The sequence below is a fragment of the Bipolaris maydis genome (genome assembly GCF_028858645.1).
Source record: "Bipolaris maydis strain C4 unplaced genomic scaffold PSV08scaffold_14, whole genome shotgun sequence".
NCBI lineage: Eukaryota > Fungi > Ascomycota > Dothideomycetes > Pleosporales > Pleosporaceae > Bipolaris > Bipolaris maydis.
Window position 1 is genome coordinate 411,252 of NW_027093870.1, and position 21,559 is coordinate 432,810.

Here is a 21,559-nt window from a genome sequence, read left to right on the forward strand (position 1 = left end):
TTTTGCTTGGTGATGTATGGGACTGTATGATCATGACTTGGCGGGGTTGATATATATTCAGCTTGTATATCTAATGAAATTGCAGCGGCATAGCTTTGTTGTTGCTTCGTGGGTTTGTATCTCGCATGCACTGGTTCACTTTGACGAGAGATAGGAATTAATGATACTCCCTTTTGCTCACCTTTTCCCCCAAGTTGAAAAATGCGAAATGGATAGCTCAAGGTGTCGAGCTCAAACTCCGTCATCAAATTCGTAATCCTTGTCCCATCGCTTTTGTCACGTTATCGACATGTATGTTAAGATGTGACGAACGGCACTTACCTTGTCCCAAGGCTTGCTTGCATTTACGAAGCGCAAATCCGTACCCACTCGAATGATGTCGTTGGAATCGTAATTCATCGTTGAAGCGTGGATCTGCGAACCATTAGTTGTTCCGATCCAGCATGTATGCCTGATTAGGCAAGTAGACTTACAGTATAGGGCGTATGCAACACCACATCCCCCGCCTCATAATCCGTAACCAGCCACCTCCTTCCAAAGGTCTCCGAGTACTCTTTCGGCCCATCAGCAAGCAAGCCATTGGACATCATATTCTTATTAAACGCATTCTTGGTCTCCTCCTCGGTCAACCCTGATTCCCGTGCCCGGCGCGTAAACTCCTCTTCAATCTCCCTCCCAAGATGATGTCCTACCACTCGTCAGCCTCACATCGACGACCGCTACCAGCATGTCCATGGAAGGTGATATGGAAAGGATCAACATACCATTCTCAAGATAAATCAGCCCGCCCCCGGTCAAACTTATATCCCCCATCGGCACCCAAGCAGTAACACTCGTATCCTCGCCCTTTCTCAGAAAAATCTGATCGTAATGCACCCCAATCGCCTTATTGCCGGGGGTATTATTCCTCAGCAAACTGCGCTTCACACTCAGCGTATCGGGCCCCCACCCGGTCAACTCTGCGACAAAATCCCTCAGGGCAGGGTGTTTACAAAACTCGTCCTTGTACCAGGGCGCATAATGTGCCTGCAGCGCTAGATCGACGAAGAGGGAAGCGGTAGCGTCGGCGCCGGGCTTCCCGTTGTTGGGCGTGGCACCGGCGCCGATGCCCGGGTAGGACGAGGAGGGCTTGGAGGAGTCGAATTGGCCGAGGACGGGCGGCGTCGAGGGCTTGAGGACGCCGCTGGGGGCGAGCATGCGAAAGTAGGATTCTCGCGCGCGCAGCACGTCGGCGCGTGGGAGTAGGGCTTTGAGGAAGAGGTAGCCGTCTTCTTGGTAGCGGCGGCGCAGTTCGTCGAGGGGGAGGGTGGGGGACGACGGGCGCAGGCGGGAGACTTGGGTAGGGTGGAGGAGGCCGTCGTTTACGTAGAGGTGGTGGCCTTGGAGGGACGGGGGGATTGGGGTTGGGATGGGGGGACGGCGTGGGGCATTGTCGTGGTGACTTGATTGCTATTGTTGTATTGTTGCTATCTATCGGGGGGAGTTGAGCCACAGTTTAGGTTCTGAGCCCGTTTGTGCTCTGGTCTTGATATGTATATATGTATGTTGATGCATGTGTAGTGGTGTAGTGCACAGTAGAGGCGTAAGCATGGAGACCCTGTGCGGGGAAGCAGGCGTGTCTTCGGCGTCTATTGGCACGAAAGGTGGGGATTGTGGCGGGCAAAGTTGCTTGTTCTGGCCAAATGCACCATGTGGGTCGCCCCAGCATGCCCGTTTCCTGCGGCGAATTGTTCAGCTTTTCTGCCAGCAACGCAGCCCAGCTTGCTGGTAATTCTACTTGCTTTGCTACTACGACTGCTCCGCGGAGTCCAAACCCCCTTCACCGATTTTGTCCGTTTTTTACTAACCCGCAGAAGATGGTTGGATGCTGCATTGTTGCTGATATCGGCGCGTCCTTCTCATCTCGGAGCCTTGGAATGCAGCATCCTCGCGCGCATGTCCAGTCTTCGTAACTTTGCCCGCTCCTGTTCGATTACAGTCCCACTGCCACGCGCATACCGCGTGGCCCAGAGCAAATGCCATGGTACGAAGACCCTTGGGCCATGGTTTTTCCTTATTACCTGCTGTATACACCTGATTGATACTCTGCATCTAGTATTCGATGCCGCTCGCGTCACTATCGATGTAAGCTTTGAGCGCTGAGGCGGGTGGCTAAGCTCCGCGCTTCCTTCTCCACCCCCCGTTGGCTAATGATCCTGCGACAGGCGACGGGAAGCAGCCGAAATGCGGAAGATGCGAACATGCCAAAAAAGAATGCGTATACGAAAGTGGTAGACGCTTCCGTCGATCTTCCATATCAGATGCCTTCAGCTCCACCCAGCCCTGGGTTTCATTCCCACCCCGAAGTAGGAAAACACGACTGCCCATGGACTACGACGGCGTTTGGCTAATCGAATGCGCTGCAGTTCAATTTTTAGATGAATCGCCAGAGATTCGTTCGCACTACGTTCAGAACGGCGACTCGCCTTTTAGCGGATCTTCTGTTCTGTTCCAGTCACCTCGTCCTTCTTCGGCAAGTGGGCAGGACAATAGTAATCTGACTCCAAGCTCTGCTCTATTTACGCCCACAGAAGGATTGACGGTTCTATCGCTTTTGAATTCCGAGTCGCCAGTTCAGCGGAATACTTCTGCGCCATCTATGACCCCGGATCAGCCACCAAATACGAATGCTTATCAAAGGCACGACGATGCCAACGCTAGCGCCTTTGTTTATCAGCAGCCTCCTGGCGAGCCGGTCCTATGGCCATTGGAGCATGAGCAAGAGGCCATGCTGCTTCAGCACTATATTGAAAATGTTGCCTTGTTTGTGAGTCCTTGGCCACGAAGAATAAGATAGAATTTCCTGCTTACTACTGCTAGTTTGACATGATGGATTCTAGAAATCACTTTGGTATACACATTGTCCAGATGGCCAAAAAAAACAGTACACTAATGTGTGTAATCTCGTATAAGACCCACTCTCGTAAGAAACTGACTGCTGACTTAATGCAGGAATGCTATCCTTGCCTTGTCTGCACGCCAGCTTAGCCGGATTGCCGACTTTGATCCCTACATTGCAGATGCTTACTACCAGAGATGTTTTGACACTTTGATTCCTGCATTAAATGACAACTCAACCATCAAAGAGGAGCCACTGCTTGCAGCCACTGTTATTCTACGCCTATTAGAGGAGATGAACATATCGGTTGTGGGAAGTGACCCTCAAGGTCATCTTTTTGGTACTCAAGCGATTATTCGCGCCGCTGAACAGTCATATGCTGCTACATCTGGACCAGACTGGCGCCAAGCCATATACTGGGCTGCTTTTCGTCAGGAACTATGGATCTCACTAATGACCCAAAAGGCCTTCAAGTTACACATCTTTCCTGCAGACCGCTCACTCGAGCCCGCTACCGACTCGATGTGGGCGACACGGACCATTGCACATCTTGGCGACGTGAGCAACTTTGTCTTTGGGGAGGACAGAAACAGCATCGCTCGTTATAATCAGCTTATGGATGAGAACAAGGCATGGAATCAGTGCAGACCTGACAGCTTCGATCCATATTACTTTCGCCACAAAAACTCTTCGAGCGGAAACAACTTCCCAGATATCCGTCTACACCGAAAAGAGCACGTAATGGGCATGCAGTACAATCTCCTAGCTCATACACTACTGATTGTGCACGACCCTACGATACCACAGCTTGGGCCTGCGCACAAGGCTTCACGTGCCGTTGTGGATAAGGCTGTACAAGAGAATGTGCGCATAATGTGCGGTGTCGCTCAATCAAACCCAAAAGTGTTTCCCTGCATATTTGTCGCCTGTTATGCGATTGCACTAGGTACGTGCTTTACTTGGAACTTACTCACGCATGAATCTTTTCTTGTATTTGATTCTAGAACACTTTCTAATGTACATAGTTGGCGACCGATTCACCATACGAGAGGAGCAACAAAGCCTCCGTGATCTGTGGTATAGTTGTGAACAAACGCATGCTTTCCCTCCTACCGCGATGGTTGCACAGCTTGAAGAATCGTGGGGCTGGCATAACCGGTGAAAACAGAATAGTCTTCGAACAATATCAAATCGGGCTGGAATCCCTACCTTCATCGGCGGCCACACTTGGAATCCAATTCTGCCCGAAACCGCTTCTTGTAGGAGAATCAATGTATGCGTGCTTGTGAGAACATCTAGGAAATGAGTATGGGCGCAATACTCTCGAGATTGCAAAGAGCATGGCTCAAAAGAATGAGAGGGCCGGTGTATTCATCTGATTCCATCTTTGTCTTCCGCCTTGAGCCAGAAATACTGGCCATTCAGGCCCCGACTCGAACGCTGGTATATGATTTCTTGCTGGAGGGCTCTCTCGGTCGTGTGGCTCGAAAAGCGCCATCGGACGCCTGTCCTTGGACAACGTTGACATTTCTGTCACACTTGCTTGGTCCAATAGTTGCAGAATTTGATACGAGGTAGATCGCTGCCGGGGACTTGTCGCCAGGCACAGCTTGATCTTTGAACTGAGCCTGCCCGAGTAACTCTCTCCCGCCGGCCTTGACTTATCCCATATCTGACCACCAGGATTCATTCTGCTCTTCGGCGACCTGGTCCCCGTGCACAAGCACATCATTGTAACGCCCAGCTGCCAAACGTCCGACGCTCCCCCAAAGAACGGATACTCTGGTGCGTCGAACCCCGGCGTCCCCACCTGCTGCTTTATAGCAAGTTGTTCGCTCTGCGCCTGCGCAAGATGGTCTTCGGAAACCCCGCACCCAAAATCCGCCAGCTTCACCACTATCTGTCCCCCCTCTCTAGTCAACAGCACATTCCCCGGTTTAATATCCCGATGATAAATCCTACTCCATCCCAACTGGAAAATCTCATCATCGCTCCTCCCCGGCTCCGGTCCCCAGTGACAATACGTCAACGCACCACACAGCTGAAAAAACCAGCTCCACACCTTACGTTCGTGGACGTGTCTTCCTTTGGCGACCTGATACACAACCGCATCCAGACTCCCCAGATCGCAGTACTCGAGGTACACAGCCGCCCGTAGCGCTCCTTCATCGAGGAAATGATCCACCATGGTGACAATGTTCATGTGATCGCTTACTTGATGCAGCAGCTGTATCTCGCGATGAGCAACTCTGTACCTGAATTCTTGGGCACCAAAGCGCTTTTCGATGAAGACCATGCCTCGTGCCGAGGGGTTGCTGCACGTCACTTTTGCGATGCCCGCATTTAAACCGCCATTGAGCTTGCCCAGGTTTTTGACGAGCTGCCAGGATTGTCGGGGTTTCGAGCGGTATTGCACGTGGAGCCGCTTGCAGTGCTCGACCATGGTTTTTGGATGGCGGGCTCTTTGCGAGTTTATGTGTGTGTGTGTGTGGAGATTTGGGGATGATGGGTAGATGTGCGGAGTGCGCCTTTTAATGTGTGGTAGGGGAGGAGCTGGACGACCGGATCATATGGGGAGTTGTGTACTTCACAGGCGGGTTGTAGTCAATGGCTTGGTGCTGGCATCACATATCTTATTTCACACTTTTCTCATTCTCCTTCATGAATTTCAGTCACCCACTCACGCTTCTCTTTTTTTTTGTCCCCTCACTGTATGTTCATGGATTCTGATGCTCAGGATGCCTAATTAAGGGGGATACCTTCTAAGATGAGGGGTCGTGTAGATTTCTCCTCTGCTGGTTAAAAAAGTCCTACTACCTTTATTACGTGCCGATGCACATACCGACCACTTCTTGTATGCTTCAAAAAACGTTATAATCAAACTGAATGTTAATAGGCGTTAGTCCTGGTTTCAACCCTCCCAGGCGACATTAACCCCCCGCTACACTAAACTACTACCATGTTCAAGTGAGATAAAAGAGACAACGTTCACGATCAGAATTCTTCTGCAGTGTAAACGTCACCATGTGCATAACGATGGGTGAGAGATGATTGATCGTGTGTGTATTTTACTGGTACGACTGTATCTAAAGTGGCTAGATACAAAACCTCGCAAGGGAAATTTTAGTTGTTCTTGCCCATCGAGGAGAAAACAGATTTCCGGACAGCAACTTCGTCACTTCAACCTTGAAAACCCCTTCTTTTCCACGAGCCTTGAACATTGAAAGAAGGGAATTAGGGGGTTGGGATTCTTGAATGTTCTTTAACAATCATACACACACACACATAAATATATAGGTTTTTTTAGGGAGGGGAGGGGAAGGGAGTGTGAAATGGTCATGTGCTGAAGCTAACTCTCCACGCTGAAGATTGGTTGTGGGTGATCGAGCTTGGGGCGTCGTTCATCCAGAGGGATTGGTGGTCTGGGTTGTCTAGCAAGTGAGGCTCGAGGAGTCGTCAAACATACGATCTGGGGAGATGCGGCGGTCAGGGATGGCCTTGGTGTAGTCAATGGCAATGAAAGGAAACCTATAAATATTACTAGTAGACTTGGGGGCTATGCAAGTATACTCACGTGTTCTTCTACCAGACGTCATGGGTTGATAGAGCGCCTGCTGGATCCCACTATCGGAATTAGCGTCAGCCCATCTTAATTCATTGTTAATTAGTATTATTAGGCCGTTAGCTTACCTCTTTAGCATTATAAAATATGTAATAGACGGATGTGGTGGTAAGTAGAGAGAGTGGTTGTTAGAAGAAAGAGTTTCTTAAAGCTCGACGCGGAATGGGCCTTAGCTAATTACCTTTAATAGCTATATGTTATAGCATATTACGGGGTCGAGCTTGAGAGATTAAGGGGCGATCCGCAATGAAGCTGGTGGAGCAAAGCCGAAATTTAATGGCTGCGAGATGTGGAAGCGATGGGATGGTGAAGCCAAGTTTCTGAAGACGGGCGAGACGGCGAGACAATACCTTGAGTCATCATTGTGCACATGAGAATGGGTATCATCGAAATAGAGATTTGCGGGGGACTATGAAGACACTAGATAACCGGAAACAGTAGGAGGAGCCGTGGGAGGAGCTGGGCTCCTGGTCCGCCTTTGGCAGGCTGCTTCGATAGGCACTCCGATCGAGGGTATTTTAAACTGGTATCTCGCCAGGGGCGACACCAACGATAACAGGAGGAGCGGTAGTTGCGAGATGGAGAGGAAGCAGCTTAACTCTTGAAAGCTGCCTCGATGGCGATTCCGATACACAGTTGTGGAATTGAAAACAACCGGTAGTATCTGCTAGTTCTTTATTCCCCCCTCGCATCCCTGATAGAGCCTATAAAAATGAAAAAAATTAAAAAAGTATAGTCATGGTGAATCTCTTTGATGAGCTAACCTCCTGAGATCGGAAGGATCCCGGGTGCTATATCTAGCTATCATGATGCTATACAATGAAGCCCGACAACCAAGGGTGACAAGCACATTGCCTACATTCACTGGACTCGCCAACAGACTTCGTCAAGCTTTGGCCTCGTTCTGAAAAAAAAAACAAAGCTTGTATTGGATCATTACTCATGTAAATCCCTATTTGGAAAATATTCAGGTGTTCCACCAAATCAGTCGGTCTCATAGAATACATCCGGGACAACTATATCTGATGTTGTCGCTGATGTGGCCCGTGGCCGCGGGCGGGCGCGGGCCCGAGGGCGAGGCATAGGCGAAGAGGAATTGAATGTGGTCATTGGCGTAGTAGGGGCTGTACTGGGCGCGGGCGCGGGCCACAGGCGAGGAATTCATTGTGCTGGTTGGAGTTGTCGGCGCTGTGCTAGGAAACGACGACGGCGCGGGGGCGCCGGGGGGACGAAACGATGTGGGCGCGGGGGCACCGGGAGGGGCCTGGCAGACTGCACTGGGCAGGCAGCCCGCCAGAGGCGGACTGCCGCCGCGGGCACGCAGCCACGTGATGACCAAACTCTCTGCATCTAATATCTGTTAGTATAACTACAACAACAAACTGTACCAATGACCAGGGGGAAGGGTAGAGAAGTTGGAATGGAAATGATAGCAAGAGATTTGAGTATTTGACTTACAGGCGACACTGCCCTTTGGCAGGCTGGGAGTAGACGGGAGGGGGCACTGGGCAGGCAGACTGCCGCCGCGGGCATGCAGCGACATGGTGACTGAGTTCTCTACAACTAATATCTGTTAGTATAACTACAACACCAAGTTGCACTGGTAAGGGAAAGGGTAGAGGAGTTGGAATAGAAAATGATAGCAAGAGATTTGACTTACAGGCGGCATTGACCTTTCGCAGGCCGGTTTAGACGGACACGGCCGTCGCCGTCGAACAGTAGTGAGTGGGTTGAGGGGACAAGTGAGCTTGCCACCCATATTGTTGGGTGGGCTTGAAGAAGAAAAGAAAAGAAAGCAAAGCTGGGGGAGAGAGGCCTTTTATCCTCGCAATTGGCGGTCACGTTACCGCAGTCACGTCGCTATTCTGCCAGGCCTCTTGCCTCAAACACTACACCGCACCTTCTCGAGCCTGCCCAATATGCCCAACAAACGTCACACCGCCGGTTAATCAATGTTTCTGGCAGATTCTAGCCAGCACTGAATGACGTGTCGAGAAAATCTCACAGAGCCTGCTTCAAGAGTACTGGTAGAGCGTTTGCTTACTAGTTGTCCCCTCCATCACACGCCACTCCCCCAGGGTTCGGAAGGAACCCCCCACCGTGATACGGCCCGCCTCCTTCCCGAAGCTCCTCCCACCGTCCCGTGAAGAGTGTTGAAGCCAAGGGCCGAAACTCAACCATCTCCCTCCCCTTTTCTTATCCAACCTTCAACACTCACTTCCATCCCGCCCGTAGAAGTAACATCAACGGCCCCGCTCCGTACAGTGGGTTCATTCGAGAAATTCAGCTGGTATATCTACAGTAGCTAGCTATAACAGTTTCATCTTCGAATTAGCGGACTAGTTTGACTTGAGAAGAAATAAACAAAGTTTCTCCTACGCCAAAACTTGAACAGTGCGTCCCATATCTTAGAAAATCAAAGAAAAATTACGTTTCTGACAAAAAAAGTCTTCGATATGTAGTAACTACTCGTGTTTTTGTTTTTCGAGGGGATTATATACCAAGTAGACGACTGTGACCGGGAGGCTACTTGTACAGGGGATTCTTCCTGTGTGATAAGGTAGTTACATTGTGCTTGAAAGAAGAAGTCAAAGAGAATGAATTTGAATTCCAAAATTGAATTGGTTGAACAAGATGACCTTGGGAACGCTAGTAATATACATGTGCTCACATTTTCTTCTACCAGACGATTGCGGATTGTACTAATGTATTAATCTACTTTGATGTAACTAGGCTAGCAGGGCGAAGAGCAAATACGTCTTCTTCGCGTACTCCACCGTACTCCTCTTGAGCCTACCTATATCCACATCCTCCAACTCCATCTTCTTCCTCAACGCCACTATACTTTCCTCTCCAGCCGACGGCTCAACAAACCGCTGTACATACAGCACATCGAAGAGCAACTGCTTGAGTCTTGAGACCTTGATCTCGTCCACCTCGTCTGCATCCTTCTTTTCCTCTCCTCCTTCTTCACCCTTCTTCTCACCCTCTGCACCACCCTGCCCAAGCGCAACAATAGCATCAACCTGCCCCTCCACAACCCCAACCAACATCCCTGCCACCCTCCCTTTCATCACACGCACACTTCCGGGAGCCCAAAGATCACTCCCTACACCCGCCATCTTAGCATTCAAATCACGCAGAAAGCGGAATGCGCTGGGCGACGGCTGAGTGGGTAGTGGTGGCTGACCCTCCCACAAGATATGACTATTCGATTTGACTTTCAGGGACTTTGCTAACGAAGTCTTGTACGCTTCTAGCGTTGGCTGCGCCACGTATGATGCCAAAGTTGCGTGTAGGGGCTCAAGGATGTCGGGGGTAAATGGAGAGGTGGGGGGTGTGGCTTTATCTTGGAGTCGGAGTCTAGGTATGCGATCCCCTATTTCCCTAATGACGCGCAAGATGAAGGTTGCTGTTTGGATGGAATCGACCCCGTCTGTCTGGTCAGAAGCCTTGGTGATGGCAGAGAGACTTTTGCCTAGATTCTGCAGTGCCTCACGCAGGGCTTCTTGGGTGCATTCTTCCAGCAATTTGGGGTCGTCGTCGCTGAGGAGGGTTTGCTTCGAGTCGCCTAGGTCCGAGTCGGAGTCAGAGCCTGCGTCGTCGGCAAAGGTGTCGTCCCAGCGGGCTTCCTTCATGCTCTTTACTATGCCTTTGACTTCGAGGACTGAGGCCATCCAGTTGTCAAAGGCGGATGTGACGGTCATGACTGGGTCGTCTCGGCCTTGATATGTGTTTAGGATTGTGGGTTTGAATGCTTGAGCGCCATTGGAGAGATCCGAGGCTTTGTCGATCGTGTCCCAGAGACTGAGCGCAGAGGTTGCTTCGGATGCAGCGACTGTGTCCAGCTGGGCTGTAAGTTCCGAAACGACAGTCTGCAGACCACCTGTTCGTGATCGGACAATGCTTTCAAGCTTGTCATTCATCATGTCGCGCAAGTCGTCGAGTACGTTTGCAGACTTTACACCCGCCATTCGAGAACCTGAAAGAATCCATGTTTCAATCAATTCTTGCCGCAAGTCTGCAACCTCTTGTAATCGTTCTTCGCCCTCTAGTGCCTTTTTGACGCCCTTTAAGAAAGCCGCAATGGCATCCCTAGACCAACGGTGTAGTATCCGCTCTGCTTCTGGCCGCTGCAACTCATCGTGTCGTGGCCAGGGCGTGTAGTTCCGCGCCTCGTCACCCAGCCACTGGTCGTGCACGTCTAGATTTAGCTCATACAGGCCGCGGACATCAGGGTCCTGAATCAAGGGGTGTGCTTTCAGTTTTGCCAATGCTTCTGCTAGCCTCCGCGGGAATATCGTTTGAGTGTCGAGACAACTCTGAATGCACAGCTTGAGCGCATCGATGCCATGCTTCGCAAGCTCATCCCCACCCGCCTTGATCTCGCTGTTCATCCTATCTAATCTCATCTTGTGGAAATGATGTAGGGTATCGGTCGGCGTCGAACTCGTGGCAAGCGCATAGGCGCACATACTCTCCACCAGAGTTGCTGTTTCACCGCTTGCATTCGATAGTCGCTTATCGATCCTTCGCAACAGCTTCCTCCGTACAGACAGCAGCCTCTCCCATAGCTGATCCACAATCGCGGGCTTCGTCGCAGACTGGCTGAGGGCCTTGTGAAGTAGTCGTGAAATGACCAGAACTTTGGCAATGAGCAGATACGATCCCTCTCTTTTCATGAGGCGTGTCATGACCAGAGGCGCATTGCACAGGACCGAGAGTTGGGACGCCAGCGTGTACCGCTCCGCATCTGTCCTCTGTCAACCCAATGGCCCCTTCCAATGCAATGCAAAAGACTGACCACGACTCCGTATGTGAATATCCATGTTCCCCGCATTATTTGACATCTTCTCCAAGCGCCTCGAGTTGCAACTCTGCCCTATTTTTGAAAGCTTGGTTTCCACTTGGCCCATTCGTACTTCCATATCGATGATCGTTTCGGCAGTATCGAGGAGGCTGCGGTAACTTGTCCTGCGTATGGTTAGTATTGCTTGATTTCAATTGCTTTTTCCCTGTATTCAGATATCCGTACCCCACGAGCGACCGCAGCTTCTCACGATTCTCGTCGGCATTGTTGCGAAGCTGCTGCTCAAGCTTGCGAACCACCGGAATTGGATACTGAAACGCGTCTTCCCAGGTTTGAAAACTCCGCGGGTCTGGCGCTTCCGTCGCCATTGCTGCTACTTCTCGGAACGCGTGTGTTGGGTTGCGACGTTGTGCTCGAGATTACACGGCGAATGCTACGTTCCCACTACTCGTGCTTAGTCATCACACTTTCAAGTAATGGTCCCATTTCAAAGTAGTCATGAAAGGGATATATAGAAACAAAAACGAAATCCACAGGGGAAGATTCGAGAATGTCTAGTAAAAATTGTATTGGTGTTGAAGCCAGAATAGTCTATCTCTAGTATAAAAGATGGTATCAAAGGTTAAGCTCAGCGACTCCCCCACCATGTAAACTCCCGTCAAACATTCACTCCACCTCTGTGGTACCATTGTCTGAATCTCGGCCGGTCCTCCTCCTTAGTTCGCGTTCCACAGCTCGCAACATGATTTGAGCGTCGTCCAGCGTTAGCTCTTCTCCTCCCCTCATGCTTGCAAGCAACTCCGCAAATTCAGGGTCGTCAGGTTCAATAATCTCAACCCTCCTGCCCTTGATCCTCGACTTTGGTGGTGGGAGAGGCATAAATGCCCTACTAGTGCTGCCAAACTTGGCAATCATCTCTTCGTATTCGCCTTGTGGTGTGCTCTGACTCGTGACCGCGCCTCCAGCGCCGAGACGCCAGACGTCTTCCTTGTCGTCAGTTTGGAGGTCATCATTGTCGATTTTGATGGCAGTCCGTATGACTACACTAAAGTCACCACCGCCTCCAACGTCAAGATAGCCGAGAACACCAGAGTACAGGCCTCTTCTTTCGCCCTTTTCCACGTCTTGTAGAATCTCACACGACCGTTTCTTGGGTGCACCAGTCATACTTCCCGCAGGAAGACTCTCGACAAAGGCCTCGAAGCCTAGATAGGGTACGGAATGCTTGGCAGGCTTCTTGGAGGCAAAGTCCACAGGCTCTTCCCAATCATCGGGTGTAGTTGGCTTGTTAGAGCCACTGGGTACTGCATCAACTACTGAGACTAGCTGCCATAGTGTTTCGTATTCTTCAACTTCCATGAGTTGACTCACGCGGACGTTCTCTGAGCCGTATACGCCGTGCAATTGATGTCGAGTGAGATCGACAATCATGAGGTTCTCTGCCCGTTCCTTGGATGAAGAAAGAATCTCGTGGGCCATCTCAGCAGTCACGCCAGGTTTCTTCTGTACCGTGCCTTTGATGGGCCGACATTGGGCAGTTTGTGACCTGTCCCAACTAATATATCTTTCTGGTGATGAGCTCAAGACATGGACATTGTGTATCCTCATGTATGCGCTAAATGGAGCGGGATTCTGACTGGCCAGGCGCTTGTACATGTTCCAAGAATGTTCGTTGTCCTCTGAACGTGAAATCCGGCAGGCAGTCGGTTTACGAGCACGGATCTCGTTGCGTGTGGTAAGGCAAAGCTCGTAGCTCTGGCCGTCTGCTATAGCCTCTTGACAAATACGGACTTTCTCCGAGTATTCACCCTCACCGGCTTTGTATTGTCGGCAAGATTCAATGTACTGGTCCATGGTACCATGTGTTTCAAACGGGTCCACTTCTGCCATGGCTGTAGAGCCTGGCGTGCTTTCCCGAGATTTCACGCCAGCATGGTCGTACAGCCTCTCTATCGTCTCTTCAACCCAATCTTGATCAAAGGCGCCACGAATGCTCTGAACGTAGATCTTCTTGACCTGATGATCGAAGACTATGCTTCGGGTGATGTATGCAAAGCAAATGTCCGGATAAGCAGCTTCATCATGACCATGAACACCAATAGTCTCCAGACCGGCTTCATACGATGCAAAGCCCATGAGACCTCCCCAGAAAGGTGCCCAGGTTGACCCTTGTGGTGGTGTAGATGGCTGGAGGCTCTTCATGACTTCTCGTACATATGGCCACGGGTCGTTTACGGTCCATTCGGTATGCACTTGATCCTTGCCATCTCTAAGCTCCATCCTGCGGGATCCGGCGTAGTAGTGCAAGCGGAGGGTCTCTTCAGGAATAACGAACCCGATAATGCTATATCTGCCAGTGCCTACGGCCATGGGTACCAAGTTTGACTGCAATCCGGATTCGAGAACTAGAGCTTCCCCTCTTGTCAACTCGAACAGTTCACAAACATCGGCAACTGTAAGCCTTCCGCTTCCTGTAGTCGCGCAGTGTACAGTGCTAGGGGCCAGGTCTGGTATCATTTGCCCATCGCCGTGTGCAATCAGCGATGCTAGTTCGAATGGTGTAATGGTATCGCTATCGAGATTTGCCGCAAAATTAGCAGATGAGTATTTGCTCTGTTTCATGGCGTTGTGGAAACCAAGTTCTCGTCGGAAATCCGCAAAGGTCATCGGAGAGGATGGCGTGTTTGGCATAAGAGTATGTTTGGGAACATTGCGAAACATGCGCTTGCGGTTCCAAGCCTGGGCATCTTCCCACCAGTTCTGGAAGAGGCGTTTTCCTTCGTCGTTTGTGCAAATTGACTCTGGATGGAATTGGACACCCCAAAATGGCTTTTGTATATGCTTGGCACCCATGAGCACAGCACCATTGCGTTCACTGTCAAAATCCCATGCCAGCGGTTCGAGTTCGGGGCACCTTTCTGTGGGTTCCCAAAGTTGGGCGGGGTATCGTACAGCTCGTTTACTTTGGATCGGGTGGTCGAGCTTTACATGAAGGGAGTGGTATTGTGTGGCCAAAAGACGCTCTACGCCCCGAAATATGGACTGACCCTTGTGTAGGACGGTGGTAATGATGCCATGCTTCGGCTCCCCAAGTCGTTCAATGTCGGCTCCAAAGGCAAGGCACAGGGACTGGAACCCCAAACAGATGCCGAAAACAGGAACAAGCTGCTCTTCTTGAAGACTCCAGAGCTCTTTCATCAGACCAACGTCTTTTTCGCATTTCGCCCAGCCGGGTCCGGGTCCAGCAATCACACCATCAAAGCTCTTGAGGTAATCCGTAAAAGCTGAGTGTTGTCCATCGTCTTTTACCTGTGTAAGATATGGATCGTCAATGAAGACCTTGACGACATGCGCGTCGATGTTCTGCTCGACTATCGCGACAATGTTGTTTGAAAACGAATCGTAGGCGTCCAGAAATAAGATTCTCGGGCGTTGAGTCAGAATGGCAGGCGCCATGGCTCTGTACCACGTGTACAGGTGGAACACCACGAGACTTCCAGCTGTGACTTGTCTGCCTGATGGTCCCCCAGATATTCCTGATGTGTGGATGCTGGGTTCGAGTGTTGCGAGTAGTTTTGTCGCTTCTTTTCAGAAACTCCGACAACTGTCGATAGGACTGTAGTCGCTATTCCGCGATAACTCCGGAGAATTGCCGAAGTAGGGCCAAATGATGCCGAAAGGCCCGCCTTCGGAGGCTGGACGCCGAGGAACTTGTTCGAATAGTTAGGGTGCACCCTGTAGGCGGAGAGTTGAGAATAGGAAGAGAGAGGAAGGAAGGAGTCGGTGAATGATAATGACCCAACGGAACGCCACCAGGTGTGGGTGGAAGATATGCAGGGTCTTTGGCTGCAAAAGGCTAGAGGCTGAGGCATGTGTCGGGAAGGTACGCTTTTCCCTGAAGGGGAAGGTAGCGCATGCCGATTTGCTGTTCCACAGTTACACCCGCACCTGAAACCAGACTGTTGCCACCCTCGAAGAAGCTGCAAGTCGGAGATTGGTCGCACGACTAATGCCGTGCAGGACATGCCATGTGTATAGGATGTGTTTTATAGATGACTGTTTACAAGTAGTTTGCGGTGCCTCTGCATTTTTGGTGAGCTGCCGGAGACCGGATCCTCTTGAGATACGTACCTGAGCGGGCAGCACGCTTGGGCCCTATCAACACAAAGTTTGTAGCAGTGCCCAACACCTTAACCCGACTCCACCAGGTCAGCACAATCCCTACTTAAGCAATGTCCTGGTTGAAGCGACGAGCAGGCCCACTGATTGTCCTCGGGTCTTCAGCGCTTGGCGGCGCAGCATATCGTCTCGCCAAACCCGCAGATGCGTCCGATGCGACCTTGAACCCTCACACCTTCACGCCCTACACACTTGTAAGCAAGGAGCCCGTCTCATCGACCAGCGCCATCTTCACACTGCGCAATAGCAATGGCGTCTCAGATGCGGAAAGCATCAAGGAGGTATCGAAGCGCAGCGTTTGGAGCGTACAGATCAAGCAACCGCAACTGCAGATTGCCCGCGCATACACACCATTGCCCCGCACGACCGATAGCACCAAGACGGACGACGCTGATCTGGGAGGTATGAGGTTGCTTATACGCCAGGAGACGGGCGGCGAGGTCTCAACCTACCTGCACAGCCTCCCAGCGCAATCGACCATCGAACTGCGAGGACCCAACACCGAGCTCAAGCTCCCCCGCGACATCATAGAAGTTGTATTTCTAGCAGGTGGAACAGGCATAGCGCCCGCGATGCAAGTCGCTCAGGCACTGGGACGGCGGACGGGCAGCAAGATGCACATATTGTGGGCAAACCGGAAGCGCGAAGAATGCGTAGGCGGTGTCAGTGACGACAGCGGACAAGACCAGTATGGCCAGGATCGGATAGGGTGGTGGAGGAGTCTGCTCGGCTCTCCTGTACAAGGACCGCTCGTGGAACCACCGAGTGCCACGGAGAAGGGTGCCCTTGTGGCCGAGTTGGACACGCTCAAGAAGCGTAGTGAAGCTGCCACAAAAGGCCTGACCGTAAACTACTATGTGGATGAGGAAAAGACGTTTATCCAGCCCGGCGAGATAGAAAAAAAGATACGGCGTCGTAGAGAGGAAGCCGGGTCCCGACTGATTATTGTTTCCGGCCCGGACGGTTTCATCGAATACTGGGCAGGCAGGAAGCTCTGGGCTAATGGCACCGAAGTTCAAGGTCCATTGGGAGGCCAGTTGAGCCGCATGGACCTAGGTGAGTGGAGAGTGGTCAAGTTGTAAGAAGCTACGTAAGTCCGTAACAAGATGCATTCTTGTTCTGCCCTGTTGGCAGGTGACCATGCTTGCAGACTGGACACCATGATGCGTGTCTGACTGCCAAATACGAAATACATCCCAATTGTCGACTCATGCACACTATACTCGGTGTACACATAGCATCGGCTGCTTATGTACCTAAGCTGTCCGACTTACTAACCAAATGTGCTCGGGCGGTCGTTTTCGCTTCAGGCCGGGGTAGCTAGTAGTAATGTGTGGCAGGGAAGCAGGAATGATTCCGCGTGCTGAATAATTCCACCGGTTGCGGCCTCCTCAATTTCTAGTCGTGTATTTCGGCGTTTTTTAAATACTCGGTCTTCTGCTACGTTGTTTCTATTCTTTTCTCTTCAACTTTCACATTACAGGCCACACCTGCGACATGGGTACAGAGGTTGATGCCGAACTCGGCACTGTCCACTCTCAGCCAATCAGCGAAAAGGATCCCAATGCCCGGCCAGAGTGTTTCAAATCGCTGTTACAGGAATGTCTGTTTGTTGCATCGGTGACAATGGCTGTCGGCATGACGAGCTTCTTGCAGGGCGCTGTCACTGTTATGAGTTCATTCGCGGCGCGCGATCTGGGCATGACCAGTGCGGAGATTTCCTGGATGAATGCTGCCACATCGTAAGAATGATTTGACATGGAATACAAGGTTGCATGACTAAAAAGATACACAGACTCACAGCTGGTTCACTACTGCTTTTCTTCGGCAGTATAGCTGATCTCTTTGGACGCAAATCCATGTTTATCGTGTCCATGTTCCTCTACTCCGTCGTCTGTGTGGGAGCCGGCTTCTCCCAAAACGGCATGACGCTCGATGCCCTTTGCGGTGTCCTAGGCATCTTCTCTGCCGCGGCTGTGCCTCCTGCCCAGGGCATGCTGGGTGTCATCTATGCGAAGCCTAGCCAAAGGAAAAACAGGGCTTTTGGCTGCTTTAGTGCCGGCAATCCCTTGGGCTTCGTTTTTGGGTTGATCCTTGCTGGTATCTTTATTCAGGTGTTCAGCTGGAGAGCTGGTTTCTTTTTGTTGGCTATAGTGTATTTTTGTACAAGTATCATCGCCGCATTTACAGTGCCCAAGGATACGACACCAAAACAGACGTTTAACGCAGAGACGATGAAAAAGCTAGACCTTCCGGGAACAACACTTACGATTTTTGGCATTGGCATGTTCTGTGCTGCACTGAGGTATGGTTGGACGTTGAGATCAATGAGTCTGCAAGCTGATATTCTTCATAGTCTTGGTGGAAATGCGCCACAGGGTTGGAAGACACCCTATGTCCTCGTTCTATTGATACTAGGTGCCATTTTGATTATTTTGTTTATTGTGTGGGAGCTCAAGTACCCATATGCGATGATTGATATGAAGATCTGGCGCGATCGAGACTTTTCTTTGGTAAGTCGTTCCATGTTGTCGTGGAAGTACAACTGCGCAGCCTCACAACATTGCTTGCCACAGCCTGTCACAATCTCGGTACTAATGACATGCAACAGCTAATGAGCATTCTCGCTCTCTCCGGTCTTGGATTTCCAGTCTTGAGTTTCTGGATTGCACTCTATTTCGAGCGGGTGCAGGGATACAATGCCCTTATGACTGGTGTTCACATGCTTCCCATGTCTATTGTAGGTGTCGCTGCAAACGTAGTGGCTGCCCTGGTTCAGCACAAAGTATCCAACAAACTCCTTGTTGGTATCGGATCAACTGCTCTCACTCTTTCCCTTACACTGGCAGCCCTCCAGAGAGACGGAGATTCGTACTGGGCATTTGCTTTCCCAGCGCTCTGCTTGTGTGTTATTGGCATGGACTTTGAGTTCGTTGTTGCAAATGTAAGTTTTGTCACTAAACTTCTGCAATTGCTCTATAGTTCTGTCCTAACCATCCGCAGATGTACGTTTTGTCTTCAATGCCACTCGACAAGCAATCCATTGCAGGTTCGCTATTTCAGACAATATCCCGTCTATGCAGCGCTGTCTCTTTTGGAATCGTGACGGCAATTTTCGATGCTGTACAGAAAAGTCCGGCAAAATCAGGTTACTACGCCAACAACGCTGCCGAGCCCTACGCTTTCGCCTTTTGGTTCGCAGCTGCAGTCGCGTTTCTTTCCATGCTACTCTTTCCCTTTTTGAGAATCGGAACGCAGGGTCATACAGGCGATACTAGACGAGTGAAGCAGACTGGCGAGCGGGATGACGAGTCGGAAGGCGGACGGGGTGAGGACAGTGAGCATGCCGTCATAACCGATGCTATGGCAGGCGAGAAGAGTGTGCATGTTCAGGACACAGAAAAGTAGATGACAGCAGATGATTCATTTTAAAAGCCGTATCCATGCTGCGCAGTTCCAGCACATTGTAGCCAAAAATTTACTTAATCCAATCATTCAAAGAACCAGATTTCGACCATCTCCCAACTCAGCCTCACCTATGTCTCCCACCGGAGCATCCCACCCCTTCCCCTTCCATCCACCAAACCCAACCAAATACAAAATACAAAGTACCCCCCAAAAGCTGCAACCACCTCGTATCCCACACATACCCTCTTCCCCTTTCCCTCCTTTTTTTTTAGTTCTCTCCCGCGACACTTTTCTTTCTCCTCCAGTTCCCAGATCCCCAAAACCCGCAACCTAGTTTTTTTTTTCAAAAAAAAACCCCCCCTCAGACCACACTCTAAATCCTGCGCTTATATAGCGGCAAAACGTGGGATCTAAAAAAAAGAGTGCGCCACGTACACGTTCCCCAGATCTGGGCCGCGAAAACCTAGTACTAGACGATTTTCTTGTGCCTGCGTTCCCGCCCCGCACCCCCCCGCGTGCGCGCCATGCCGCAGTCCCACTTAGTAAACGCCACAAAGTGACGGGAAACGGGAGAAGGGGGCCGGGGAGGTGAAGGATTGGGTAGGGGGGAGAGGGGGTGGTGACGACCTGGTTGGAGGAGCCCTTGTCATTTTCTTCGTTATGTGTGTAATATATATTTGTTATACCTTGGGCCTCTGAACAGTGAGGCAAAGAAAAGAAGAAGAAAAAAAGGACGAACAAGAAGCATCTGTTAGATGTGTATGTATATATTATTCCTTTAGTTACCTTAGTAATACAAAAATAAGGGTAGTAGGTATGTGTGTGATAATGCGTTTAAACTTTTTTGGCGAACATGAGGGAAAAAAAAAGAAATGTAACCGCCATGTATCTAGAATGCTCCGAACCTGGGGAAGAAAAAAAGATGTATGTGAATATACCGCCCATTCCAAATCCCCCCTTTTAGTTCATTAAAAAGACATACACACAAGGGGAAGTGTGTATGTATGTATGTATGTGGGCGGGGGTTACGAAGTATCCATACTCTGCACACCATCGTCGACCTCCTCCTGCTGCTGCCGCTGATCCATTTTCAACCTCTCCACCTCAGCCCTTAACATCTCAATTTCACGCTCTTGAGTCCTCATCTTCTCGAGTGCCATTTCGATTAACCGTGCTTTATTCACCGTCTTCTTTTCTCCTGCCGCAACACTCGATCGCCTACTCTTATCATCGCCGTCTTCCTTGTCTTCGGCAATACTACTTCCCCCGCCATTACCATTACTACAATCCTCCTCCTTCCCCCGCATAACCACAAAACACGTCGTCCCACTCCCAAACGTCACCTCGCCGTCTAGCAAAAACTCGGCAAGGTCCACCATGGCGTTCTTCATGCGGTCGCGGCGGGCCTGCTCGGCCGCACGGTGCGTTGCGCGCTTCATCATGACGCCCGAGGCCATTGCGGTGCTAAAGTGGAGGCCCATTTCGAGGTGCTGGCCCGAGGAAATGAGTTCGTAGTTTGATTTTGAGGCGAGGAGGTCGGCTTGTGGGGTTATTACGCCGCCGGCGCCTGACATGGACGTTAGCGTTAGACTCTCTTGATAGTTTGTGGGGAGGAACACACCATTTCGATCGGCAGAAGATATGCTACTGCCTCTCCGCGCGATGGGGACTTTATTGGGGGGTGGGATGGAGGAGGCGTAGGATATTGAGGATATGGTACTTGCGGTGTCTGCTGTTATGGAGGGGGAGCGCACTGAGGAGACGGTGGGGGAGGTGATGGATTGAGAGGCTATTGAGGGGGTTCTGATGGGTCGTACGGGATGTATGGGTATCTGAGCTGGTTGGGTTTGTTGTTGGGTTGGCTCTGGTTGCGCCTGTGGTTGGACATTATTGGGTTGGACATGTTGTTGTTGTTGTTGCTGCTGCTGCTGGGCGCTCTCTCGAACCGGACTGTATCTCCTCCTCTTTTTGAAAATCTGTGGCCATGTCCTGCTCAGCGGGCCGCGATGATGACTGCTTTCGTTCCGGTCGGCGACCAGCGGTCCGTTTGGGTGTGGATAGGGCTGCATGATTTGAATTCCGATTCTGGGGGACGAAAGAACCAGGAATTGAGAGAATAAACTTGGCGGGGTTTGGTGGATTTGTTACAAATGTTCTTTGTTGGCAATAAAGTTGATATGATGTCAAATTCCGCCGTATTGGGGTCCGGTCACGCACACGGGCCCGACGTGTCAGATTTGGCTGGACGCGGTGCTAGCAGGATATCACGAGGGGGGAAGTGTAGTGTAGCGGAGAAGGGACGTGGCTAGCAAGCAGAGCAATGTCAAGGGCAGAACAGAAAACACAGGGCGAGGCCACGGGCCTGGGGGAGAGGGAGAGGGAGTGATTAGTTGAAATTGGGCATGTCCGGGTGAGAGTGAGATTATGCGTGCGAAGCGGACCGGCTTTGGCCTCATCCATGGGGCGAGGAGGCGTACGTAGTTGAACGCGGGATCTGGAACGAGTTCCGCACCCATGCTTGCGCGTGCCCTCCGTTAAAAAGCAACGGGCGCATGCAGTGAGCATGGCAGCGAGTGAAGCTTTGGCTTGGCGGATGGGCAGAGAGGCACATGCGGGCCAGCCAACCACACGCCGCCGCGAGGGCACATGGCTGCCAAGTCGA

At 51.0% G+C, this 21,559-nt stretch overlaps 8 protein-coding genes across 8 annotated transcripts; 3 read left to right on the top strand and 5 right to left on the bottom strand.

Moving 5' to 3' along the window:
* Window positions 1–184: 184 nt before the first annotated feature.
* On the bottom strand, window positions 185–2,022 carry PSV08DRAFT_365301 (uncharacterized protein; the record flags this gene model as incomplete). Its single annotated transcript, XM_066093092.1, has 5 exons — window positions 185–270; window positions 322–414; window positions 474–688; window positions 765–1,449; window positions 1,999–2,022. 5 exons carry the CDS (start codon window positions 2,020–2,022, stop codon window positions 232–234), a joined length of 1,056 nt encoding a protein of 351 aa, XP_065948194.1. The 3' UTR covers window positions 185–231.
* A 343-nt stretch (window positions 2,023–2,365) lies between these two features.
* On the top strand, window positions 2,366–4,045 carry PSV08DRAFT_380346 (uncharacterized protein; the record flags this gene model as incomplete). Its single annotated transcript, XM_014225084.2, has 4 exons — window positions 2,366–2,806; window positions 2,860–2,933; window positions 2,992–3,824; window positions 3,904–4,045. 4 exons carry the CDS (start codon window positions 2,366–2,368, stop codon window positions 4,038–4,040), a joined length of 1,485 nt encoding a protein of 494 aa, XP_014080559.1. The 3' UTR covers window positions 4,041–4,045.
* Window positions 4,046–4,223: 178 nt separating this feature from the next.
* On the bottom strand, window positions 4,224–5,343 carry PSV08DRAFT_380352 (kinase-like domain-containing protein; the record flags this gene model as incomplete). The annotated part of the gene is made up of 1 exon (XM_014225085.2): window positions 4,224–5,343. The coding sequence occupies exon 1, from the start codon at window positions 5,319–5,321 to the stop codon at window positions 4,224–4,226; it is 1,098 nt and encodes a 365-aa protein (XP_014080560.1). The 5' UTR covers window positions 5,322–5,343.
* A 2,070-nt stretch (window positions 5,344–7,413) lies between these two features.
* Window positions 7,414–11,716, bottom strand: PSV08DRAFT_412004 (uncharacterized protein). Its single transcript, XM_014225086.2, has 5 exons — window positions 11,536–11,716; window positions 11,305–11,474; window positions 9,298–11,253; window positions 7,959–8,063; window positions 7,414–7,850 (listed from the first exon to the last, which is right to left on the bottom strand). The coding sequence occupies exons 1-5, from the start codon at window positions 11,676–11,678 to the stop codon at window positions 7,495–7,497; spliced, it is 2,730 nt and encodes a 909-aa protein (XP_014080561.1). The 5' UTR covers window positions 11,679–11,716; the 3' UTR covers window positions 7,414–7,494.
* A 102-nt stretch (window positions 11,717–11,818) lies between these two features.
* PSV08DRAFT_404715 (ADC synthase) lies at window positions 11,819–14,766 on the bottom strand (the record flags this gene model as incomplete). The annotated part of the gene is made up of 1 exon (XM_066093707.1): window positions 11,819–14,766. The coding sequence occupies one exon, from the start codon at window positions 14,764–14,766 to the stop codon at window positions 11,977–11,979; it is 2,790 nt and encodes a 929-aa protein (XP_065948195.1). The 3' UTR covers window positions 11,819–11,976.
* A 702-nt stretch (window positions 14,767–15,468) lies between these two features.
* On the top strand, window positions 15,469–16,706 carry PSV08DRAFT_208814 (uncharacterized protein). Its single transcript, XM_014225088.2, has one exon. It carries the CDS (start codon window positions 15,543–15,545, stop codon window positions 16,569–16,571), a length of 1,029 nt encoding a protein of 342 aa, XP_014080563.1. The 5' UTR covers window positions 15,469–15,542; the 3' UTR covers window positions 16,572–16,706.
* A 250-nt stretch (window positions 16,707–16,956) lies between these two features.
* Window positions 16,957–18,986, top strand: PSV08DRAFT_365308 (major facilitator superfamily-domain-containing protein). The gene is made up of 5 exons (XM_014225089.2): window positions 16,957–17,231; window positions 17,285–17,794; window positions 17,846–18,002; window positions 18,101–18,433; window positions 18,493–18,986. Exons 1-5 carry the CDS (start codon window positions 16,987–16,989, stop codon window positions 18,895–18,897), a joined length of 1,650 nt encoding a protein of 549 aa, XP_014080564.2. The 5' UTR covers window positions 16,957–16,986; the 3' UTR covers window positions 18,898–18,986.
* Window positions 18,987–19,653: 667 nt separating this feature from the next.
* Window positions 19,654–20,966, bottom strand: PSV08DRAFT_365309 (uncharacterized protein; the record flags this gene model as incomplete). Its single annotated transcript, XM_066093093.1, has 2 exons — window positions 19,654–20,464; window positions 20,519–20,966. 2 exons carry the CDS (start codon window positions 20,964–20,966, stop codon window positions 19,923–19,925), a joined length of 990 nt encoding a protein of 329 aa, XP_065948196.1. The 3' UTR covers window positions 19,654–19,922.
* Window positions 20,967–21,559: the final 593 nt, after the last annotated feature.